Source organism: Juglans microcarpa x Juglans regia, chromosome 8S (assembly GCF_004785595.1).
Source record: "Juglans microcarpa x Juglans regia isolate MS1-56 chromosome 8S, Jm3101_v1.0, whole genome shotgun sequence".
Taxonomy (NCBI): Eukaryota; Viridiplantae; Streptophyta; class Magnoliopsida; order Fagales; family Juglandaceae; genus Juglans; species Juglans microcarpa x Juglans regia.
Window position 1 is genome coordinate 7,804,050 of NC_054609.1, and position 24,142 is coordinate 7,828,191.

A 24,142-nucleotide genomic window follows, 5' to 3' on the forward strand; every position below is an offset into this window, starting at 1 on the left:
ATATTTATTTTTACTCAATTAATATAATTTCATATATAATACAATGATAAATATATAAATTATTGAAAATTATAATTGAATTCATAATAAAATATTTTATGATCAATATAAAAACCAACAATATTTAAGAAAATTAATATTTTTCATAAAATAAAATTATATATTAACAAAAAAAAATTTAATAATTAAGTAGTAAAATACTAAAGAATTTTCCTAAAACTAAACATTCATAGAATTTGTAAATAAAACTTATTTGTGTTACGCAGGTTGATCGTGGGTTTCGAGGTGACTCGTAATTAATTCATTTATTAATTATATCTTATCTAATTATCTGTTTTGATCTAAATTTCATTTTCATCAAATCTAAAACTGTTTATTTCAAATTGTATTCGCGTTGAGTCACCACTTCAACAGGAGATCTAGCAGATAGCAACCTGAAAAACACAGTTCTGTTCATATGTCTGCTGAAAGTTCTTAATTTTTGGATGGATCGATTTTTTGTGCTGTATTTAAAAGTTGAATTGAGTTGAGTTGATATAATAAAATATTATTTTTTAATATTATTATTATTTTAAAATTTAAAAAAATTATATTGTTTATTATATTTTATATTAAAATTTAAAAAAATTATAATAATAAATTGAGATAAATTAAAATAAATTTAATAATCAAACGTATTATTTTGGGCCCATCTAAAGTGTTGGCCTTAGAATGGCGTGGACCGACATGCCATTTTCATGCATAAACGACAGAAGAGAATATTAATATGAAACAGCCGTCGTAAGTTAGGGAGACCTTTTGCGTGGTGAGACCACTCTCTGCTGTCTGCAAGGGATGGGTCCGGTCTTATCCGTATCTGTTGAACAACCCAAGTCTTTTCATTCTTGTTTGAGGCATGTGGCTGCCTCTTCGTGGCATGTTTTTTGTTTTTGGGATAATGATATATGAATATGGTCATGCTAGAGGGACGATGTATTTAGATCGACATAGTACATTTATATTTTTTTTTATATATTAAAAAAAAGTGCAAATGCATTTAAAAAAAAACATGTAAAAATAATCATGTGTCTATCTTCTTCTTCTTTTATTATTATTATTATTATTATTATTATTATTATTATTATTATGGGTGTGAATTGGTTTCAAATATTGGCATGCTTTTAAGCAAATTAATGTGTAGCTTTCATATCAAATCCAAAATTACTATAGAGATTTCCATAGAACTAAACTTCGCTGATATAATTAAATATGATTCGTTAGATTTACTATAAAAAAAAAGTTTACAATCTGACAAATAACAATAAATCACATTTATTTAAGAGTTTACTTTTGCAAGATATTTTTGTGAACCAAATATTCCTCATTACTATAAGCGTACTTCAATATACGAAAAACCCATAAAGTTTTTTCTTTAAGGAAATATTTGCTCTCACAAAAAATTATCTCATAAACTAATATAGCTTGACGTTATACATTAAAGTGTAAAACTTTTTTATGTAAAATAAATTTGACACCACATTATATCACATAAGTTTATAAAGTAGTTTTTGTGATTATTTTGTGAACCTATCAATACTCTTTATATATATATATATATGAGTAGTGTTACATATACTTACAATTTTATTTACAAGATTTATTTTATTAGTTTTTTTTTGAAATTCAAATTTCATGATTTTTAGTATATACATGTGGAGAAATAAATTTTTTGTAAGTTTCTCTAAATTATATTTAACATTATATATATATATATATATATATATATATATATATATATAAACCTTGGGATAAACGAAGCATGCCCATGACAGTGAAAGATGACATATATTCCATACTAAAAACTTAGTATATTCAATATTTTCCTTTACAACGGAGGATATGGAGAATAAAGAAAACATCAAACAAAGAAAAATCTTAAGTGATCGATCTAATTTTTTTTTTTTTTGGATTTAAAGGAGAATTTTGACCCAATAGTAAAAATATTTCATCTCATCTCATCATTATAATTTTTTTCAAATTTTCACACAAAATATAATAAACAATTCAACATTTTCAATTCTATATATATATATATATATATAAGTAGTACTACATATACTTACAGTTTTATTTACAAAATTCATTTTGTTAGTTTTCTTTTAAAATTTAAATTTCATGATTTTTAGCATATACATGTGGAGAAATAAGTTTTTTATAAGTTTTTTTTAAATTATATTTAACATTATATATATGTAAACCTTGGGATAAATGAAGCATGCCCATGATAGTGAAAGATGACATATATTCCATACTAAAAACTTAGTATATTCAATATTTTCCTTTACAACGGAGGATATGGAGAATAAAGGAAACATCAAACAAAGAAAAATCTTAAGTGATCGATCTAATTTTTTTTTTTTCTTTTTTCTTTGGATTTAAAGGAGAATTTTGACCCGATAGTAAAAATGTTTCATCTCATCTCATCATTATAATTTTTTTTTAAATTTTTACACAAAATATAATAAACAATTCAACCTTTTCAATTCCATAAAAAATAATAATATTAAAAAATAATATTCTAACAATATTTTATTCATCTTTTAACTTTTATCTTAACTCATATCATCTCAAATCACTATCCAAACGACACCTAAAAAGAATATTCATAATATTTTAATTTGAAGTTAGAGGGGGCAAAAAGGGCAGATAAACTATTGCAATTGGTGAGTAAATTATCTCTATTTTATTTGAAATGAATAATTCTCATTTAGTGAAAACATTAGACATTTTGATAATTTGATTTAATAATTCTTAGAGGTTATAAATACGCCGATCAAAATATATCATATTTTATATTAGCTAGATACTTTGAGAAAAAAAAAATTAGCTAGATATTATCGATTTCAAATAAAATCGAGAGGATATTAATCTATATTTTTCCATTTTTTGACCGTATTTTATAATAAAATACATAACCTAAGAAAATTTTTGCCATTTTTTCTCTAATTCTGAATTTGGTGGCTGAATGAAGGAAAGTAAAATAAAAAAGATACACCTGTTTTAGAATCTTTTATATAATTATATTTTAAATGGAGGGCGTTTTGTAAAATAGCTTACAAAAATAATACATTGTTATGTAAATACATTTTTATTGGAGTGGATAAAATATTCTAGCCCATACTGGTTTTCAAGCCTAGTCTAAGGTGGAGAGGTCTCATCAAGAAGAAAAAAACAGAAAATGAAGGAGAGGACAAAAAGTAGAGGAGGGAAAATAGTGTCAAAAGAAAAATAGAGATGTGACGTAAAGAAGATGAAAGTAAACATAAACCAAAAGAGGATCAGATAATAAAAAGGAGCCTCCAAGTGACTTTTAGAAGGGGACGGACTTCGACTTCTCCTCCAGCTTCTTTAACTTCACGATAGAGACTCCAACAATAGGATTTTTACTAGAAGATAGAGCTTAGATCTCCAATATACAGTAAGAATGAGAGACTATGAAAGACGGTAAAATAAACATATTATAGTAGATCTTTCTCTTTCCAAACTCTTATAGACTAAAACATTACACCGAACCATATAAATATATGTATCACTGTCTCTTTATTTTTTACTCTTTGTCATGGATGTACGCACAGATACTATATAGCTGCACTAGACAATTGTCAGGAGCTTCACACTATACCGATCAAGGCCCGACTAGCCATAGCATATCAGAAACAATTTTTCTACCATTTCAACCTGTTGCGCTATTTTTAAATTAACTGTTAACAATTATCATCATCATTTTATTTTTTATATATCTGCCACTTCAATGACATTGCAAGTCTCGCGTTTGAGATGCAAAGAGATTGGCAAGATTAGGTGGCCTCGACTAGCCGTTCGAAATCAATTCGAATAATCTTAAGTTTGACTTGATTCGTTTTATTTAATGGACTGTTTGTGAAAATAAAATTATGATCCATTATTAAATAATACAAGAATAATTTCATACTTATTATTCTTGTAGTATTCTTTAACTTCAATAAAAAAAAATTTCTTTAATATTATTAAAAAAAAGAGAGAAAATTATATTCTTAATTTGTTTAAAACCTCGTAAATATAATTCTATATATGTAGATTATATAAAAGCAGAGAAATCTAATGTCTTATTTGTTAAAATTCTAGTGATAATATGATCAAGTCTAAATGGCAGCCACTATACAGCACATCGATTTGTCAGCTTGGCTTTTTTGCTTTTTTTAAAAATTTTATGTGCAGTTACTTTTATATACTTTTTACGCACTTCTCTAATGTGATTGACTGTATCATTTTTTTAATATAAAATATCTGTTTTGACCAATCACATCAGTGAAGTACACAATAAATACGTAAAAATAACTATAAATAACACAACTATTTTTCTTTTTAATACGAAACGCATGGGAAAATCTTCTCCCCTAGTCTGGTCCCCTTGGTGCATGAGAAACTGTGTAATACACTTTCTCTCAATTTTTCTCATCAACTAAACAAAAGTCTAGAAACAGTCGAGCTTTTCACAAACATTGAACTTTACTGGTACTGCTCAGAAAAAAAAACTAATACCAATATTTAATTTTTTTTAACAATTTCTAAGTAGCTAAACAAGAAACCGTAATACACTATTTTTCTCAATTTTTCTCAACAACCAAACAAAATTAAGAGAAACAAACATTGTGTAGAAATAGTTCTTTGACCTGTCGGAGGTGATGGTAATGCATCAGCCTGGGCTCAACGTCTCAATCCTAGTATTGCAAGTAAAACTTTTAGAAGTAGTCGACGGTGAGGCCAGGAGCAATGTGTTCTTAGCAAGGTTTTAAATATTGTTTCATACTGGTCGATACAATCGAAATAAGCCATACTGGCCGGATAGCCAGTACAGAAAAGGAGATTGTTTTGTACTAATCAAAATTTTGACAGTATCACCGGCCTGTACCAGCCGATATATTAGATTTCGGCCTATATACATATTTCGGCTTTTATTTTATTTTTATTTTTATTTTTTTAAATTGTAGGCTCATTTTTAAATCCCTAATTCAGATTAGATTATTTATAATTTATATATAATTTATAGATATATATTTATATATAATTTATAGATATATATATTTATATATAATTTATTCATATATAAACTATTATTTTAAAATATAATTTATTCATATATATACTATTTTGAAACGGTATCCGAAACAGTACTAATACTGAAATATCTTGTTTCAATGCATCGACCGAAACAGTATTAAAAACATTGGATCTTAAAGGTGGCTTGGGATGGAGCAAGAGATGCATGAATTAGAGGGAGCGAAGAGAATGTAGGGACCGGGTCAAGCCGTGTAGGCGGTGGAGTAGGAAAGAGAGGGTGCGATAGTGGCGAGCTTGTTGAAGCCAAGATGGGAAAGGATCGGAGGGAGGAGAGATATGTGAGAGAAAAATGACGGGTGTTGCGATTTTGGATCAGTTGAACCGTGGCATGGACAAAATTAAACCGGTGTGGTGTAGAAAATAAAATCGGCTACTGGTTAGAATTTTTCAATTAAAAGTAATATTTATAATTTTAAAATATATAAATCTCGAATATTTTTCTTTAAAATAAATAAAGAGTGCTGCTAAGGTGTTGTCCAGTAATGATCGCTGAATATGCCTCTTAGGCAAAATTTTATTTTTTATTTTTTAATTTTTCTTATTTTTATTTTTTAATATTTTAAACATTTTTAAAAAATATAAAAAAGTATCAATATATTAATAGTTATTTTCTTAATAAGTAAGTAAAAAAATAAAAAAAATGAAATATATGACCGATTAAAATAAGAAGATAAAACAAATAATAGGATACTTATTATTCATAGTAATAAGAAATAATAGTACTAGTAGCATAGTAATATTATTCATAAATAAATAGGATAATGTTGTTTGAATCAATAGATGACTGACGTTGACATTTTTGTTTCTTTTAAATTTTTTTCTGATTGAGTAAGTGAATATCTTTCAGTTTATGTATTTTTTTTGTAAGAAAATATATATTTAAAGTTGTTAAAAAAATGAATAAAAGATAAGAAAAAAAAATCTGAAATGCACTTATAAAATTTATAATTTTAGAATAATTTTAAATATAAGCCTTATATCTTATACATTCACTTAAAAATACATTATTTTATTTTTTTAATAACGTAATAAAAATGATATTAGACATATTTATAAATAAAATAAGATAAAAAATAAAATGATATATTTTTAATAAATGTACAAGAATAATAATGCTCATAATTTTACGAAAAAAAGTTACTTTATCTTACCACTTTATCACTCCATTTGACCGCTGGTCAAACAAATTTTTTTGTACACGTAAAACTCTATCTATTCCGAATAAATTCGGTTGGATTCGGTTAAAAAAAAAAAAAACCAACGGAGTTTGCTAACTTGAACGCTACTTCCAGTAACTGGCACCACAAACAGCAGACTCTTGGCAAGTCCAATCATGATGCCTTTCCAGATCTACAGCAACTCCCTCCTCCTCATCTTTGGTAGATGTTCCTCGCCCAATCAACTCTCCCTGTGAAAACAATGGCCGTCCGGTGATTCGGGCTTCGAAAACATGGAGACCCAACTTAAAGACCTCCATCCTACTCAAGGCCAACGCCAACCAAAGCCCGAGCTCTCCGAACGATCCGAATCCATCCACTACGAGGGCTCCACCAAAGATGACCGCTCGCTCCTCAAGCCTGAGTCCTCCTCCTCCTCCACCTCCTCCTCCATCCTTATTTCCAACGAGAGCCTCGAGGAGCTGGAGAAGAAGTTCGCTGCTTTTGTTCGACATGACGCGTACGGACCAATGGGACGCGGCGAGCTGTCCTTGGAGGAGAAGGTCCTGCTTGCCATCGCGTGGGTAATCCTGGTGCCGATACGCGTGGTCTTCGCCATCAGCCTTCTGCTTTTGTACTATGTGATATGCCGGATTTGCACGCTGTTTTCGGCGCCGAATCGGGAAGACGATGAGCAGGAGGATTATGCGCACATGGGCGGCTGGAGGAGGGCTGTAATTGTCCAGTGTGGGAAGTTCCTTTCCAGGATCATGCTTTTCGCTTTCGGTTTTTATTGGATCAAAGAGAGGTTCCGAATTCCTGACAATGACGACAAGTCATCTGCCGCTTTGGTACTTGATGCTTTTTCTCTTTCTGTGATTTTATTGTTCCATGTAAAATGGCTTTTGGGATGAGTCCCTTAGAATACCTGCCCGAATTCTGTGGCCGCCAAATTTGACTTTCATTTGATTTTCATCCCTGAAAGGTATAAAAGGTAGCATCACCCAAATTCAAGAGACTAAATTTGGTACCGTCATTGCCACTTTTAAAATGCTTCAATGTTACGTTGAAGATTTAAGGAGAAAATGGAGCAAAATCGAAACTGTATTTTATTCTAAAGGTAGAACGCCAATTTTATTTGCCAGCTGCTATATAATTCACTTTAAGATAAAACAGGACGAAAACGACTAGGAAAGTTATATGGATCACATTAACGTTCTGTCCTATACGCTATATAAATCAACATCACCCTAGTAACTTCCGAATTATTTTTGTAGATTAGTTAATTACTTCAATTATGAATTAGTGAATGTTGTGCTTGAATATTTTTCATCTCGTTGTTTAATCGTGTGGGTCCTGCGAGATTTGTGTTCTGAGATTTGTTTGTTCTTACTTCTTTCAAATTTTCTGCTTCTTTTTTTTTTTTTTTCATGGGCAGAACGAGGTCAAAGATGTGTGTGAAGAGCCTGAAAGACCTGGGGCAATTATATCTAACCATGTCTCCTATATAGACATTTTGTATCACATGTCTTCATTCTTCCCGAGCTTTGTTGCTAAGGTTTGTTCTTTTGGCACGCTGAATAAAACCCATGTTACTTATGCTTTGCTTCGTCATATTGGATGGATATATTTTCACAGATTTTGGTTCTTTTCCTGATACATTTTTGTTCTGAATCTTTTGCTTGTGATCCTGGATTGCATTGCTAAAGCGATCAGTGGCTAAACTTCCTCTAGTTGGTCTCATCAGGTTAGTTCACTTCATGTGAACTTCCTCAAGTTTTTTGCTTTCTTGTAATGAATTCCATAATTGTACAATTTAATAGTTGAGTGTAATTATTGCATTAATAAAATTATAATATTAAAGGTACAATATACTAAATAATGTTAAACTGAATAGTAATTCTCTAAAATTTTGAATATTCAAAGCTAATTCGATTTTCCTTTGCTTTTTTGTACTTAAAATTAGAGTTCTTTCTGAGTCATGAAATCTAAAAATTACTCCTCTTTGCTTGACACGAAATGTTTCTTGAAATCATTTCCATGTATTTCTTTTCTCTCTTCTTCAAACCTACAAGCTATTTTGAAGAACATGGCACTTTAGTATTTCTGGGCAAGTCACGTCCATATTTTGTAGAATTGCAACCTATGTATCCCATTATGTATGCAGCATGTCTGCTTAGAGAAGACAATATTCTCCTCCTTGCTTTGCTTCTTTGTCTTTTTGTTTAATGGTTTTTCAGTTGAAGTATCTGAATCGCCTATATTCAGCTTTAGTCCATGATTTTGGAGATGTTTTTCTTTAATCAGTATGCACTGAAGATTTGCGCCATTTACTAGCTTTTGTAAATCTTCTTGTTGGTAGTATTTCTTTTGTACTTATCTTGAAAAGTAGCCTTTGTTTTGTCAAATATTTTCTTCTTCCCTTTTTGATGTCCGTAATACTTTCTCTATCGCTGGAATAGCATGAATGGTGTGAAATTGTTTAAAGTTCTCTTGGCATGTTTTACCTATAAAAAAAAAGTTCTCTTGGCATGTCTTTGGCAGCAAGTGCCTTGGTTGTGTTTATGTTCAGCGGGAGTCAAAGTCATCTGATTTCAAGGGTGTTTCAGGTACAACTTGGATGGGCTGCGTTCTTTACTCCTGCTCTTTATATTGGAGGATAAGGACATCACTCAAAATGCCTCTCGTTTTTTTTCCCTTGCATCTTTCCTAGTGTTTATTTTTTTATATTTCCAAGAATACTCTTTATTGTAACTGCACATCATGATATTAATTGCTGCCGAAACTTTGGTTGAAAGTAAAACAAATGCTGAAAACTTTGGCCTATCATTTACTGAATAAGATATATATATATATATATATATATATATTTGGCCACAATACAAAGATATTAGCCCGCTATTAGAAGAAAGATTAGAAGTTGTTACTGAAGATGTGCATCGAACTTTCAAAAGATATGTTTTGGATTGCTGTAATTTTATGGACCAAAGAACAATGCCTCAAATTCTGAAGTCTGTCATGTAATGGTAATAAATTAGTTTTATTATATAATAACTTGCTTTGACTGACTTCAATACTCTTAACTTATACCAATCAAGATGCTTCTTCAAGAGACCCAAATTAAGCAAGGCTACTGTTTTGAAATTTCAAAATGTTTTTAAGCTATTTAACTTATAATGCTCCACATAGAGAGCAGCTCTCAAGTCTCAGTGTGGGCTAAGGCGATGAAGGGTGAGAGGAAGAATGGAAAAAGGGAAGGTGCAGAAAATGCTCACTTTATTGTTGTGACTTTTTTTTTTTTTTTCTTAGGCTGACTCCCACCTGTGGTTGTTTTGGTTCAGGGAGGTCAACCCAATGATCTAACTTTGCAGCAATCTTACATCTAGGTTCCTTCGATATGACTAATGAAATAAGACAACTTGTGAAGACAAGAAGACAGATATTCAGATACAAAAGAATCAATTATAAAATATGGGCTAACAATCTACTCATAAAAAAATAAGAATGTTTGATTTCTTACTGTCGATACATGGTTAGCTAATAAGGACCTGTTCATAATTTGAAGCCTATTTCAGCCGTGCTGTGGCATTTCTATTCATTTCTCCTTTTAACTTACAACAGCCTAGCTATGTTTGGCACTTGCCAGGGTTGTCCTAGCTTGTCTCAACTTCCCCTTTATGCAAGTCTGTGTGATACCTTTCCAATTTGACTAGGATTTTGTTGCCCTAACATATCAGAAAAAACATATGCATTTTGCCGTTTATCCTTGAATCACAATTTAGTGATTGAAATAATTTTGGTAACCTGCAACCCCCCCCCCCCCCCCCCCCTCTCCCCAACCCTTCCCTCTCTCTCTCTTTTGTTTGAGTGCAAACCGGCTAACCTAGTGTACTAGAGCGGTGAGCGGTATGCCTCCTCTATTACTGTGTTGGGCTTATACATGTGTTCTGTTGTTTTAATCCCTCAATTGCTTGCAGGTGTTGTGACTGAAAGAGTTAAAGAAGCTCATCAAGACAAGTCTGCTCCAATAATGATGCTTTTTCCTGGTAATCAATTTTCTATGCCACATATCCATATGATTTCTGCTGTTTTTCAGAAATTGCACGACTATATTTTCGATAGAAACTTGAGAAAATTGAAGTTATTAATAAATTGCACTGCATTTGCAAGAAACAGTTATGATGATATTACATAATGTGCTTAAAAGAAAAATTAAATTCCTGTGGTAGAAAGTTTTAAATGGTTGGTCTTCTTGAGTATCTACACGCCAGTCTCCACCCTGCAGTTATGGAAACCTATAATTATCTGACTATGATTGGCTTCTTTAGTTAGTAAAGACTTGCAAATCTTCAGACAGGAATTCTCCTTTATTCTTTGAGTTTTAGCTTCATCAATGGAATTATGGAATTGTCTGCAGTATGTATGGTGTAGGACTGGATTAATTGTAGCACTGCTATGTTGCTCACTTGCTCTTATGATCAAATAACTGTCTCTATGGTCATAGCTTAGATGTTTGGAGGATGTTCCTGTTATGTTTGATATGATGTTTTTACCTATAAAAAAATGCCTGATGTGATGTTCGGCGAGAACGTTAAATAATAGCGCATTCAAAGATTGTGAGAGGACAGTGGTAGATTTAAGAGCCATTTTGTTCAATACTCTTTATCTTTGGAGGGCAGCAAATGATAGTTTCTGCTCCTTTAGCTTTCTAGCGTTCTTAGAATTGTGTTCCCTTTCTTCATCCCGCTAGTTGGGTGCTTCCTATTGTATACTCTAGTTCTCTTCTTTCCAATGAAAATTTATAATGGTTCCCAAGCCATTTATTGGAAGCTACAGCATTAGGATTTAATATGCATATATCTAGCCCTGATTGCATTTCAGTATTTATTTCTTTTCATTTTTTATTTTATTTTCTTTTGCAGAAGGCACAACTACAAATGGAGACTTCCTCCTGCCATTCAAGACAGGTGCATTTTTAGCAAAAGCGCCAGTGCTTCCAGTGATCCTACGGTATCCTTTCCAAAGATTTAGTCCTGCCTGGGATTCAATATCTGGGGTCAGTGCTTAAACTTTCATAACCTTGGTTTCAGATGATGAAAGCATGTGTAACACGCTGTTGATCCCATGAGAAGGGAATACTAATCTATTTTGGGTGAATACTACTTATAAAAAAAATGTTTTGGGTGAATACTGTGAATCCATTCAATATGCAAGTAATAATATGATAAATGGTAATGCGGGAAACTGAATAAAAGGTCTTTTTTTTTTTTTTACTTTTGATCATGGAAAGTAGTTTTGGGATGCTCCAAGAGAAATGCGTGAATTAATTTAAGGTGGAGGGAATACTAATTTATTTTCCCCCTTTAGTAGGAATACAAATACTTTTTTATACAGAATAGTGTATGAGAAGTACTGGAAATAGTGCCAATGTATTTCTAAATATCCTCCTAGTGAAACCTGGTCTAAAATCAAATTGGATGGTTTAATGATAGACTTCTAAGGGAGTGTGTTTGCTTATTGTAATTGTATAGTCTGAGCTATTTATTCCCATCAGCATATCTCTTATAAAAAAAAGTGATTTATTCCCATTAGGCTTGAAGATTCTGTGGTGTTGATGGATTTGTTGGCTTCTAAATCTAAAATTATCTGCTCAGAGCTCAGTCACTAAATTTTAGGTTCATTGAAACTAAGACTTACTTACTGCTCAAAGTGCGAGTGCTAGTGGAAAGAACAGCTTGGAAAACGCAGGAAAATTTCTCAGTCTTCGATTAATTCCCATGGTGATCAAACGCTTTGCATATATGCATATTTCTGCAACAGTGTGCTCCTATCTGCATTATTTCTCATTGTTTCTCATGAGCTTATATGTTTGGAGAAATGTTGTGTTTGTGGCAACTATTGCACTTCGAATCCTAATTGTTATGCGATTCTCTACTTGTAGGTGAGACATGTCATTTTTCTTCTCTCTCAATTTGTAAATCACTTAGAGGTGATACGATTACCTATTTACTACCCCTCGCAGCAAGAAAAGGATGATCCAAAACTTTATGCCTACAATCTTAGAAGGTTGATGGCAAGCGAGGTAAACATATCCAATCATTTTCTATATGAAATTACTGAAAGCTAGTTACATTACTTCTTGAGTTCTTGCATGAGAATGTAACCGTTAGTTTGTAGTCAGAGACATGTATGGGAGCCTTTGCTTCCTAATGTCGGAATCACTTCTACGTGACTCCAACTTATCTCCCAAGCTGTGAAAAGCCGAATTTGGGGAATCATCTGACTTAAGAATTTGCAAGTTCCAAATCATAGCAGTTGTACATACTAAGAGGTCATAATCTGTACAGAAAAATGGAGAATGGGTTAATGGGGTGTTTAGGTCCTTAAAAGCCACAAGGCAGAAGACACCACAAACCACCCCCCCCCCCCCCCCCCCCCGCGAAGAAAAAAAAAAAAAGCACATTCAGATCTTGATCTTATGTATGCTGATCTATACATGAAGTTCTGAATATGTAAAAAATCTTTTTCGAAGTCATGTTCCAATTATAAGTGGCAAGTGATCTCTAAAAATTTATCCAGATGCGCCTCCAATAGATGCTTGAACCATTGCAAAACTATACATGGTTTTTTTACAAACATTAGGGTGGTCTACAGTTTCACTCTCCCAACGGATGAAGCTTTGAGGGGGATTGTAACTGTATGCAACTTCTTGTTGAGGTTGGCCCTGTGGCTTAATAATGTTGGTTTGCTGTATGGTGCTATGCACTAGTCAAGTGAAGAACATTGATGCAATAATGAACAATTAGAATTCAGAAGCGCTTATTGCATGTGGTGGGAAACTAGTTTTATTATGAAGTGAGGCCTAAGTAACCTCTATCATCCAATGACTTCTCACTGGAGGCAAAATCCATTACAGCTGTAAAGAAATGGCATAAATTTCATTAGTATGACTTTTGAATGCCAGCAGGCCGAGCACAATTCGTAGTGCTATTGTAGCCTCTATCTAGAGATTGATATTAACTTGCCTTTATTGCTGTTACTCCATTCTGCGTACAGGGCAATTTGATTTATTCAGATATTGGGCTGCCCGAAAAAAGGATCTATCTTGCTGCTCTCAATGGTAATAATAGCCTGCCTAGTGTTTTGCATCAGAAAGACGATTGATAATTTCATGGCTTTGCCCCCAAATGATATCTTGTCCCAGTTGAGTTATCTTAGTTTCAATTGATATTTGCTCATGAATGCACAGGCATATAACAAGGAGTGTATTCACCCATCTGTTGACATAGACATTGGTGTCTGCTATTGCCTTGTTACATTCTTACAGTAAATATGGTGCTATTCTTTTTTTTTTTTTTTTTTTTTTTTTGGGGGGGGGGGGGGGGGGGGGGGGGGAGGGGGGGGTCGATGGATCTCTTTGATCAAAGCATTTTAATCTATAATGGTTGTATTGCTTTAAGTGGTGGTCACATACACAAATATTAAATGTCATGAAACCCTTCTGTCAGACTCTGCATCTGTAAATCTGAATAATCTCTTTCGTGTGCCTGCAGGTTTGTTATGCCAACACTAATTTGGAGCTATCTGTTATATCTCTGTATGGTTATGTTATTTATTGAAAAACAAATTGAAAGTTTATACAGAAATCATGTGCTGAACAAGTATCTCTATGGCCCGATGTGTTGATGCGCATGCACCTATCCAATTTTTGAATACTGCTTAGGGCTAGAATAGCATTTTAGGTTGTTCTGAAGTTTCTACATGTTTGTTTATAGAGATCCTGGAAGATTATCCCATTGTGAGGTGGATTGGGTGCTGTTATTGCTGATGCTGAATAGTCTTCATAACTTCAAAAATTAGTGGGGTTTGTTTTGAAAGGATAGAGTTGAATAGATTTCTATGGCTTCGGTAACAGAAATTTCTATGATCAGAACACTATTCTAAATGGTTGAACACTCCTCAATTATGACATGTTTTGGTTGAACTAAGCCGAGCCCAAGTACCATACGGTGATGCAAAATGCAAGCAATATGGGAAATATAGAGTCCAGCGCCAAGATTTTTGTTGCAGAAATAAGAAGAGGCTGGCACAAAAGGCAAGCTATCGATGTTTGTTCTAGTTTTTTTTTTTCCTCATTTGCATTCTTTGCCCAAGGCTAACAAGTGAAGGCTCTATTGTGTTTGATTTATTTACTGTTCTTTTGGACAATTTTACTGAGTGAAACAGTGCAGTTTTACTGGATGAAAGATGAACTCATCAATTCCAGTAGGTAAAGAGGGAAAACTTTTAAGTAATGCTACATATCACACTCACCATCCCACTTTTTATCCCGTTATATAAAATGTGATATTTTTATTACTTTTTAATCATCCTTTAGCTTTTAAAAGAAAAGCTCAAAAATTGACGGGTAATGTCAGTTTCTATCATAGAATAAATCTTTCCATCAGCTACTATTTACTACTCTACACCTTACACCCTATGAAAAAAAAAAAAAAACTGTCAGGTGTAGGGTATGCGGGTGAATAGTTGCTGATGCATAGTAAAATCTATTTTGGTTTCACAGTTACATAGACCTAATAATATGCACCTTCCATAATGGTTTTTTTTTTTTCCCTTTAAATTTATGTTCATATATTGTAAAGTAAATTTAACAAATTACATGAAATAAGTTTATTTTTGTAAAATTTTTTGTAGCTAAAATATTTTTCTTAAATTTTATGTGTCCAAAACATGTGGATGAACGTGCCACATTAACCATATATAAGGTGTATAACAAGAATTTCTCTTATATCGCTTGCATCTTTATAAGACATGGAAAAGTGTACATTGGTGCCGGCAAAGATTAAAAGACAAAGAAATGATGACATATAATGCAAGGTCCGCAATATATAGAGTTATTTTATTCTCATGCCGGTGTGTAAAGTATGCTATTTATATTATTTTAAGAGATAAAATTTGATTTATGAATTTTAAAATTTAAAATCAAATTATCTTAAGTTAGATTTAAAAGATAGCATAATTTGAATATGAAAAAATTTATTTATTATATATTTTTTATCATCTTATGATATAGTATTAGATGATAAATTTATTAATTAAATATAATGAATAGTTTATAATCATTTAATATCATATTATAAGATGATGAGAGGATGTTAAGTAAAATATTAACAGATTTTTTTAGGAAAATACACAAATGATGATGACATTTGACTTGACACACGTATCCAATGCCTTCCGTTCTTGCTTCGTCATTAGCCACGTGTAATCAAGTGTAACTAAGCTATTTAAGGACATCATTTTAAAAGACAAAAACACCCTATTATATAGGATTGTTTGGGTCACAAGAAAAACATGTCCAATGCATTGCAAGAATCGCTTTTCCAGTACTTCCCTTTGACCAAATCGTTGCATTTTTCTCCTGAAGTTATGTTATATACAATTATTTTTATATAATTTTTACACATTTAAGTAATGTAATTGATCAAAATAATTATTTTATATAAAAAAAATGACGTAGTCAATCACATTAGTAAAATACATAAAAAAATATGTAAAAATAATTGTACATAAAATTTTTGTTTCTTTCTTTTTTTTCTCTCCCCCTCCCATTTTTTCTTGTTGTATGGAGCTTTGGAAAACAGAAACCTTGTATGAGTTCACTATCTGGGTGGACCCAAAGTCTATCTTCGCCCCTTAAAACAGCAGAAATCCCTTCAACTTCAAATTTTTTTTTTTGGGTAAGATCCTCTTATCAGATAGATTTTAACAAGAACTTAGAATTTAGACATATGCCTATCTCCTTTTTGGAATTCTCAATCCCAAGTTACTATTTATTCACATGTTTATCTCTTTTTTTAATGTATAATCTATTTCATATGGTCATCTTTTTAACTTGGATTAATAATTGTTGCATGAGCCAACACACTGGAGAGAGAGGGAAAAAAAAAAAAAAAAAACAGTGTAAACAGTATCCTCTGTTCATGCACTTTTCACCTGTAGAGATTAGTGCTCTTTTACTTGAGAAGAGTTACCAATTACAATGCACCTTATGGCCAATCAATCCAACCATTGATTGTTTGAAAAATACTTCATCTACATAAGAATGCTACAAAAGTGATTTTAGTCATTTTTCTTTTGAATATAATTTTTTAGTTATTTATTTATTTTTTATTTTGTAGTTCTCTTGATTGCTTATGCTTGAAAAGGTTTATTGAGAAACAAATTGATCTTTAATTTTTTTTTTTGTGAACCTCTCCAAGGCAGGGTCCTTTAGACCCATCCATGTAGAATAAATCTCAATCCCATGCACCGTACCCTCGAAAATTTTCCTACACAAAACTGGTTGTTAAATCACTGACTTTTTCACTAGGGAGTGTGACCCCAAATGATTGTTTATACTCATGAGATGTTGAACTTTAGACTTTGAAGAAAGTGATATCCCAAAGACCAAGACCATCAACACTTGGGCCAACCCCTTGGGGTTACTTAATCTTATCTTATTACAAAAAAAAAGGGTAATTGAATTTGTGAGTAAACTACTCTCCTTGAAAGCGAGCAATACTTATCCAAATCTCTTCTTCTGACCGCTCAACTTATAATAGACAGGAGAAAGAAGGATGAAATATCACAAACATCACATTATATTAGTATTTACAGGCTGAATAACAATGGAAGAAGACTGTTCCATTCTGTACCAATACCAGAATCCACAAACTTTGGAAAAGAATCTGCCATGAACAACAAAAACTACCTAAAATATAAAATAAAATCAAACAAAGCACACTAGAAGTACAATCTACAGCTAAAGTAGGGCAATGCTTTGACATACATGCTTTCTCTTCTTAATGGTTTCGACATCAGACTAGCGTTACAATGAAGACAAGCAGCACCTCCCGACTATTCTAAATTCGAAAGATAATTAAGGTGCCGATGCCTTCAAGAGCCAGTGGACAAAACAAGTTTCCCCTTCAAGCTAAGCCGTTCGATGTACTAAGAACATCAACTGATTGCATACCTTCCAAGCATTTTCTCACCTTTCTTTCAAAGAACCAAAGTGAGACCACCTTAATTCCCATGGTGGTAAGCAGCCTTTCAAGGGCGATTGTAGAAATAATGAAGATGTTGATAATTGCTTTTGCCTCGTGGAGATCGAGGACAGGCAACTGAAGGAACTTCTTAGCCTCTTCTTCTCACTATCATGCAGTTCGTAATTATGGTCATGCCTTACAGCAGATACCTTGAGGGTTTTAGGAAGTATCCGGTTGCATATCGAACCTACCACGAAGGAAACAAATTTGATTAACAAAATTACATAAACATCACGGAATATACAAACTTTTGTGCCACTCTATTAGTCGAGGCTAATACCTAAGGAAAAGAGAACGTTTAACTACAAGGAAAAGTTGTCCAGCTAGACGGTAATATAAAATCCAACAGTTCAAGTCACATAGATTATGATGCTGTCTGTAGTTACAAGGGTTGAAAGGGGAAAGTCATGGGAGCCGGTGATGACAGATAAAATTTTCATTATTACAAAACATAAGAAGTCATTTGTGACAAAATGTATCGACATTTAATTGGATTGGTAGCAGCACAATCATGGAATGAAAATCTTGAAGGGCTTCAATTTTTGTGGATACAAGCAAATATTTGAATCCAAAATGCTCAGAATATATTTTGGCACAAAGCTCCATGCAAGTAATATTAAATGAATTAATAAAACAATGTGTCAGAAGGAAATAAAGAGGGAGTACCTATTTTTGCTAGTCGATTTACCCATTTTGGAATAGGTTTTCCTGTGAGCTTGTAACAAACGTCCGTGCAGAAATGATTGCAGTTCTTGGCAATTAGGTGATACGTATCTCCATGGTAGCTTGATGAGTGGCGCTCCATGAATGATCTCACCTGATTAGGATCCAAGCTTGTGGTCCCAATGAATATTGATCTCCTGAACTTGAAGCCTGGGCACTGCTGCGGTTCAACCTCAAAAACGCCACTCGTGGGGTAGTCATGAGCTCCAAATGCATATTCTACACCATGAACTGTACAGAGCAGTTGTGGCTATCAGAAAGTCGTGGACATTCATTTGATAACCCAAAAGTCATATAATGAGATGAGAGTAGCTAAGTACAGATTTCATATCCTACTTGCTTTTAAAACTTACTAGCTATGCTACTTTTCAATCAGAAACCAATTTTTTCACACAACTGGCAATTTGTTTCTCCCTCTTAATTTAGCTTGTATTACGTAATTACTTATAATGGAATGCAGGACACCAGCCCTCCCTCCCTCCCTCCCATCCCAGTTAAAGAGAGTTTAGCTTAGCTCTTATTACACCTTTAAGTAGAATCACACACACGTGCAAGTCAGCAAAATAGGCATCCACAAAGCATGGACCACAAATATTCTGCACCTCCTAGAGTCGCAACAAGATTCATGTTAGGATCCCTTTTCTCATTCAATTTCTCTCTATTTCCAACAACTATTTCATAATGTTCCAATTTAAAAGCAAAATGTGCCACTAAAAATGTGTCACATAATTGGATGTGACTAAGGATGACAAATTTAGGATGAACTGATGAAGAGTATCGTAGCTCAATTTAAAAAGCACATGTGGACTGAAACACTACCTATTCCTCCAAGAATAATATTATTGATTTAAGTAGAAGTAGTAGATACAGATATCATCAAGTGAAAGCAAAATAAAGACAGCTAAGCATAAGATTCTATGTAATCCTGGGATTAACCACGAGTCATTTGAATGAAGACACTAATTTGGCATTTCTAAAATGGACAAAAACATACCTTCCACACCAGAATGAAAGATACCAAGACCTGCCCAGTAAACATAGCCATTCATGGGTGTCAAGTCATACACATTAAGATAGACTGGAGTATTGCCAGGACCATAGCTAGTTGACTTCGCCTTAGGGAACATACAAAACCTGGTGGCTGATTTTCTTTTCAAATGAAACACAGAAAACCGGGAGGCTGATTTGCATTTCAACCGAAAAGGCATAATGGATTTCTTTGATCCAAACTTCATGTTTCTTCAATGTTCAAAACAAAAATCAGTTGATGACTGTCCTTGACCTGAGCATATGGGAAATACGCTGACATTAACCCTTTTATTTAAAGATATTGGACTAGTGAACAACAGTACAAACAAATGCAAGAAAACAAAGAAAAACAACACAAACAAGGGGGTCAAAAGAAACAGTTAATGGATATACCAGCTATGGTTATCCTCTTCAGCAGTTCAATGACTCTACTACAAGTAAATTATTTCTTTTTATTTTTCAAGATAATATGATTTTTTTTTTTTTCATAATAAAAAACTGCCAATGTAGCTAAAGAAAAAAACTGTTTCATTTTCAAGACAGTGATCAAGTCTTCATAATAAAGAAGGTTTCAGTTCAGAGCCAGCTCTGTATAGTGTTAAGAAATTCAGATTTTTCTCTTGTTATGTTTCTTAGATGAAGAAAACTATAAATAAAAGACAACCACAGGATAGAAAGAGAAGTGTAACAAGAAAAGAAAAACCCAGTAATCGCAGAAAGTGAAGGCTGATAAAAAAAATGTTGAATGCTAACCTAGGAAAGGTAATATAAGAAAGCCATCCACTATAATAATAAGAGGCAAGGATAGAGGGAGTACCAAGTTGACTCAGAAACTAACCTTTGCACCTTAAAAAATTGGTCAGGATAACAAAGCATATCAAGTGGAAGTTTTGCCATGGAAAGGAACTTTCAAGAATGTGATTAAAGAAAAAAAAAAATCAAAAGTTCACTTCAGTGTTAGTTGTCCTCAGCCATCACTTCATGGACCCTTTCTTTAGAACAGCTTTCAACATTGTTTACCTCAAAATCAAGTACTCAACTAGCAAATTGGAGCAACATTATCAAGCAACAATGCTTCCATGATTCTGAACCAACCCTAGATCTTAAAATGTCCTTTTCAATATCGCCTTATTGTTCATTTGCAATATCACCATTATTGTGCATTTGTAATCTCTCATCGTCAAAGCGGCATTGATTAGAAGGCAACAATTACTTGATGGCATTGGCTGATACACATATAGACTGCTAAATTTGGTTTTTTTCCCCTCTGATGTACGTGTTTTGCTGGTATCACCTAGTTACGGTCTCTTTTTAATTTTCTGCTTTTTTTTTTTCCTTTTGAATATTTTAAGATGAAACCACTCAATTTTTTTTTTTTTTTCTTATACGTAAAACCATTCAAACAATACTACCAGTAGTTAATGCATCTTCAATTAATGCATCTTCAAGGAAATTTAGATTAAAACAATAAATTTGTTCAAGGAAAATTGAAACACAGAGAGAGAGAGAGAGAGAGAGAGAGAGAGGAGAGAGAGAGAGAGAGAGTTACAAAAAAGACTTGAGATCTCAACAACTCCCTATTCCATTTGGGGACGTCAAATGAAAATTTTAATCCACAAACATGAAAAATTGGAACAAATTAAAACCAAACAATAACGTGCAGTTTTGATGAAACTAACTACATTTACGAAACAAGTTCTAAAAAATAACCAAATTCATCATAATTAGCCAGAATAGGGGAAGAACTATTTCAGATCTAGTTGAGACTGTAATGCACCAGAATATACACACGCAAACACACCAGAAAACAACTTCATAATGAACATGTCCTTCAGAGTAAGAGATCAGACAGATAAGAATGATAGTATTAGCTACTTACAGCCAATAACAAGAAACAAAAGTTTTCCGATTCATTGTCGAGAAAACACGGGGCATGATGAGAGGACTTGGTATCGTACATTTTAGCAAGATCATATCTTTCCTCGAAAGTTTTCTCAGCAACCAAACAGCCCTAGAATATAATTACTGATAAACAAATACAGCTAAAGAAGTTAAAACATTTGGATATGCAAGACCAACCCAAAAGGCAAAAACTTGAGCAATTAAAAAGGCAAGGCTTACAATTCCGGGGGAGGGAACTGGATAGAAGAACGGAAGAACTCACAGATTTAGAGCAGACGGGCATTAAATCCCAACAAAACCAGCTTCTTCACCTTCACCGTTGAATGATCTACGAAAAACCATGGTCCATGAAGTTCCTCAACAAAAAGACACTCGTTCCAGAATTCTGACGCGAGAAAAAACAAATCTACGGATATCAATGCCAACCCTTTTCCTGTCTCGTGTCTCGCAGTCTGCAGACAAACCATGGGATAATTGCTATGTTTAGTTTAGTTCATTTCCATTCCACATATAGAAGCAGTATCGTACTGTAATTATTTTGTTAGAATTATTACAGAATTAAATAATCACGTGTATCTATACTGCTCAAACAACACTAATTATCAATTATTTTAGATATATTAATTTACTAAAGAGAATGTAAATTTTAGTTGTCTTTTATATGAGCAAGGCCAGCTGTAGGCTGCAACATTTTGCAGTCAAACAACGGGTCCCACGCTGCCCATCTCTTCTACTCTTTTTACAGTCCCAACATTTTGCAGTACCGAAAAAGAAGACAATTTGCACCATAACCTTAGAAATAGTTTTCAGACAGAAATGGGATGATAGATCATAAGAACACCAAATCACAAAGAAATTTTATTAAAAAAATTATTATTATTTTATTAAGTGATTGTATATAAATTGTTGATAAATCATTTCTATTTAATTTAATAAATACACCTTGACTAATTCAAAGAAAAACCGTCTTTAACTTCATAAAAATCGTTACATGTTTTGTACATGGTATATGCGGTGTGAAGGGTGTGGTCTGTTATCTTCATCTTCTTTTAGTCAACTCTCTTGTTTTCTATTAATTGATATCATCCATATATAATATTATATGAGAAATAATATTTATAATTTTAAAATGTATAAATTTCGTATATTTTTTTAAAAAAATAATAAATAAATTTAAGATTAACATAAAAAAATTATTTTTTTAATAATAAATCACACACTCTAAAATAATATCTAACATTATTCTTATTATATAGCACAACAATGTGATTGCCAGCCTAAATTTTTATATATTTTCACCTCAAATATGAATGAGAAGATTAGACAAATTGCTCATGTGATGGTTATGTGGGATGCACAAGAATCTCATTTGACCTCCCTCCAATATAGAGCATTATATTGGACTAGTCTCTTCTTTAACAGCATTTAACATCCTACTTTCTAGAATCTAGCTAAGCCTCAGGCCTCAGCTAAACAACCGTATTTTATCATTTTAGTTAGGTAAATATATTAATTACATACGAATTATATAAAAATAAATATATAAATTAACGTGATTTGATGTTGTATGTCAAATTATAAAATTATTTTTATTTATAAAATAAATTTAATAAATCATATAAAATTATGTCATTTTATAAATTTATTTTTATGTAATCATTTTGTACCTGTAATATTTCTTAGTTAGTTATTTAATTTCTCAAAATAAAACTGATAAAGTCCCGAACCTTTCATAATTCATATACACAGATAGGTAAACGGAGTCCATGGCTCATATTCACAAAATAATCTCATACCGTAATCTTTTCATCACTCAACTACGTGTGTGTGTATATATATATATATTTTTTTTTTCTTTCCAACAATCAATTTTGAAAAATTTCAATTTCTAAATCTCATGTTTTTTGAAAAATCTATCTTTCAATATTTATCATTTAAGTGGCGTGAATTGTGTGCTCTACACACCGACTTAAGAATACAATAACTCAAATTTTTTTGTTGCACGACACTTCATCCAATGTCAATTAAGTTTGTAAGTAGCAAAATAATTTTATTATTAAGGTGCTGTTTGGATAGTGAATTGAGATAAGATGAGTTGTGATGAAAGTTGAAAGTTGAAGTTAAATAAAATATTATTAAAATATTATTTTTTAATATTATTATTGTTTTAAGATTTAAAAAAATTGAATTATTTATTATATTTTGTATAAAAAATTAAAAAAATTATAATAATAAAATAATATAAAATATTTTTATTATCCAAACGTGACGTAAGTGAAAGAGACACATATTAAGACAGATAGAGATAGAGAATCCCAACAATTATCTAAAAACAACACATACGATAAATATATATAAAATAAAAAAAAGAATAAAAAATATTAGCAAATAATTGGATGTTTAGAATAAAGCTAAGTGCTATAAAACAATTTGATGAACATGTTGTGGTCTGAAAGCTTAGCTTTCATGCACTGAGAGCAGTAGTCAAACAACAAAAGAAAGATTGACCAAACAAAAGAAAAGAAAAAGACAGAGGAAAGTTCAGTTTAGTATTGGAAAGACGACCTGATCAAAGTGATTTGGAATTTATGTTGGAATTTATGTCCCACGTGCGTTTTCTGCAGAATGCACTGTCCTCATCTACACTGAATCACCCCTCTACCCCCAATAAGGTTCAGCTGAATGTGATAGATTTTACTTGTTTTAAGATTTTAGCATTTAAAAAAAAAAAAACTTTAGTGATAAATATATTTCACAAAAAAAAAAAAAAAAAAAAACTTACAAGCTAATGTGTTTTAATGTGATACATCATAATAAAATTATTTTTATCGTAAAATAGATTTAATGTATCGTATGAAATCACTTCGATTTGTAAATTTATTTTTATAAATCCCTTTGTAATTTTAATATATTTTTTAAAGTAAGTAGAATAAAAAGAATAGAATAGAATTGGAAGAATGTATTTAAAAAAATCATAAATAAAAAGACCTATCCACACCATCGCTTGCTTTTAACACCTTATTATTAGGGAATGTTTGAAAGAAAGATAAAATTTTTCTTACATTGGAGGGATGAGTTTCATTCATTAGATTACGTTTGGAT

At 32.1% G+C, this 24,142-nt stretch overlaps 2 protein-coding genes across 8 annotated transcripts; one reads left to right on the forward strand and one right to left on the reverse strand.

The window, feature by feature from the left end:
* Positions 1 to 6,387: 6,387 nt before the first annotated feature.
* Positions 6,388 to 14,537, forward strand: LOC121244544 (lysophospholipid acyltransferase LPEAT1-like). Of its 4 annotated transcripts, none has more exons than XM_041142659.1 (10): positions 6,388 to 7,147; positions 7,735 to 7,854; positions 8,006 to 8,043; positions 8,841 to 8,905; positions 10,274 to 10,342; positions 11,219 to 11,352; positions 12,238 to 12,378; positions 13,353 to 13,416; positions 13,850 to 13,979; positions 14,245 to 14,537. In XM_041142659.1, exons 1-9 carry the CDS (start codon positions 6,590 to 6,592, stop codon positions 13,867 to 13,869), a joined length of 1,209 nt encoding a protein of 402 aa, XP_040998593.1. In that variant the 5' UTR covers positions 6,388 to 6,589; the 3' UTR covers positions 13,870 to 13,979; positions 14,245 to 14,537. The 4 variants fall into 4 exon arrangements, with proteins under 4 accessions (XP_040998593.1, XP_040998595.1, XP_040998592.1 ...); XM_041142661.1 differs by having other exon boundaries at positions 12,319 to 12,378; XM_041142658.1 differs by lacking the exon at positions 14,245 to 14,537 and having other exon boundaries at positions 13,353 to 13,499; positions 13,850 to 13,912.
* A 2,384-nt stretch (positions 14,538 to 16,921) lies between these two features.
* LOC121244546 (deSI-like protein At4g17486) lies at positions 16,922 to 21,537 on the reverse strand. 4 transcript variants are annotated; one of them, XM_041142666.1, is made up of 5 exons: positions 21,303 to 21,537; positions 21,097 to 21,163; positions 19,104 to 19,391; positions 18,053 to 18,340; positions 16,922 to 17,573 (listed from the first exon to the last, which is right to left on the reverse strand). In XM_041142666.1, exons 3-5 carry the CDS (start codon positions 19,342 to 19,344, stop codon positions 17,329 to 17,331), a joined length of 774 nt encoding a protein of 257 aa, XP_040998600.1. In that variant the 5' UTR covers positions 19,345 to 19,391; positions 21,097 to 21,163; positions 21,303 to 21,537; the 3' UTR covers positions 16,922 to 17,328. The 4 variants fall into 4 exon arrangements, with proteins under 4 accessions (XP_040998600.1, XP_040998597.1, XP_040998599.1 ...); XM_041142663.1 differs by having other exon boundaries at positions 21,018 to 21,163; XM_041142665.1 differs by having other exon boundaries at positions 21,018 to 21,163; positions 21,260 to 21,537.
* Between the last annotated feature and the right edge of the window lie 2,605 nt (positions 21,538 to 24,142).

Bases quoted from the DNA above. Each gene is read 5' to 3' on its own strand.
- LOC121244544 (XM_041142658.1), top strand. From the start codon at position 6,590: ATGGAGACCCAACTTAAAGACCTCCATCCTACTCAAGGCCAACGCCAA. The intron at 7,148-7,734 runs GTACTTGATGCT...TTTCATGGGCAG, and splicing joins ACAAGTCATCTGCCGCTTTG to AACGAGGTCAAAGATGTGTG. The intron at 10,343-11,218 runs GTAATCAATTTT...TTTCTTTTGCAG, and splicing joins AATAATGATGCTTTTTCCTG to AAGGCACAACTACAAATGGA.
- LOC121244546 (XM_041142666.1), bottom strand. From the start codon at position 19,344: ATGAAGTTTGGATCAAAGAAATCCATTATGCCTTTTCGGTTGAAATGC. The intron at 18,341-19,103 runs GTATGTTTTTGT...TGCTCTGTACAG, and splicing joins CTTTCATTCTGGTGTGGAAG to TTCATGGTGTAGAATATGCA. The intron at 17,574-18,052 runs GTACTCCCTCTT...CCTTCGTGGTAG, and splicing joins AAATCGACTAGCAAAAATAG to GTTCGATATGCAACCGGATA.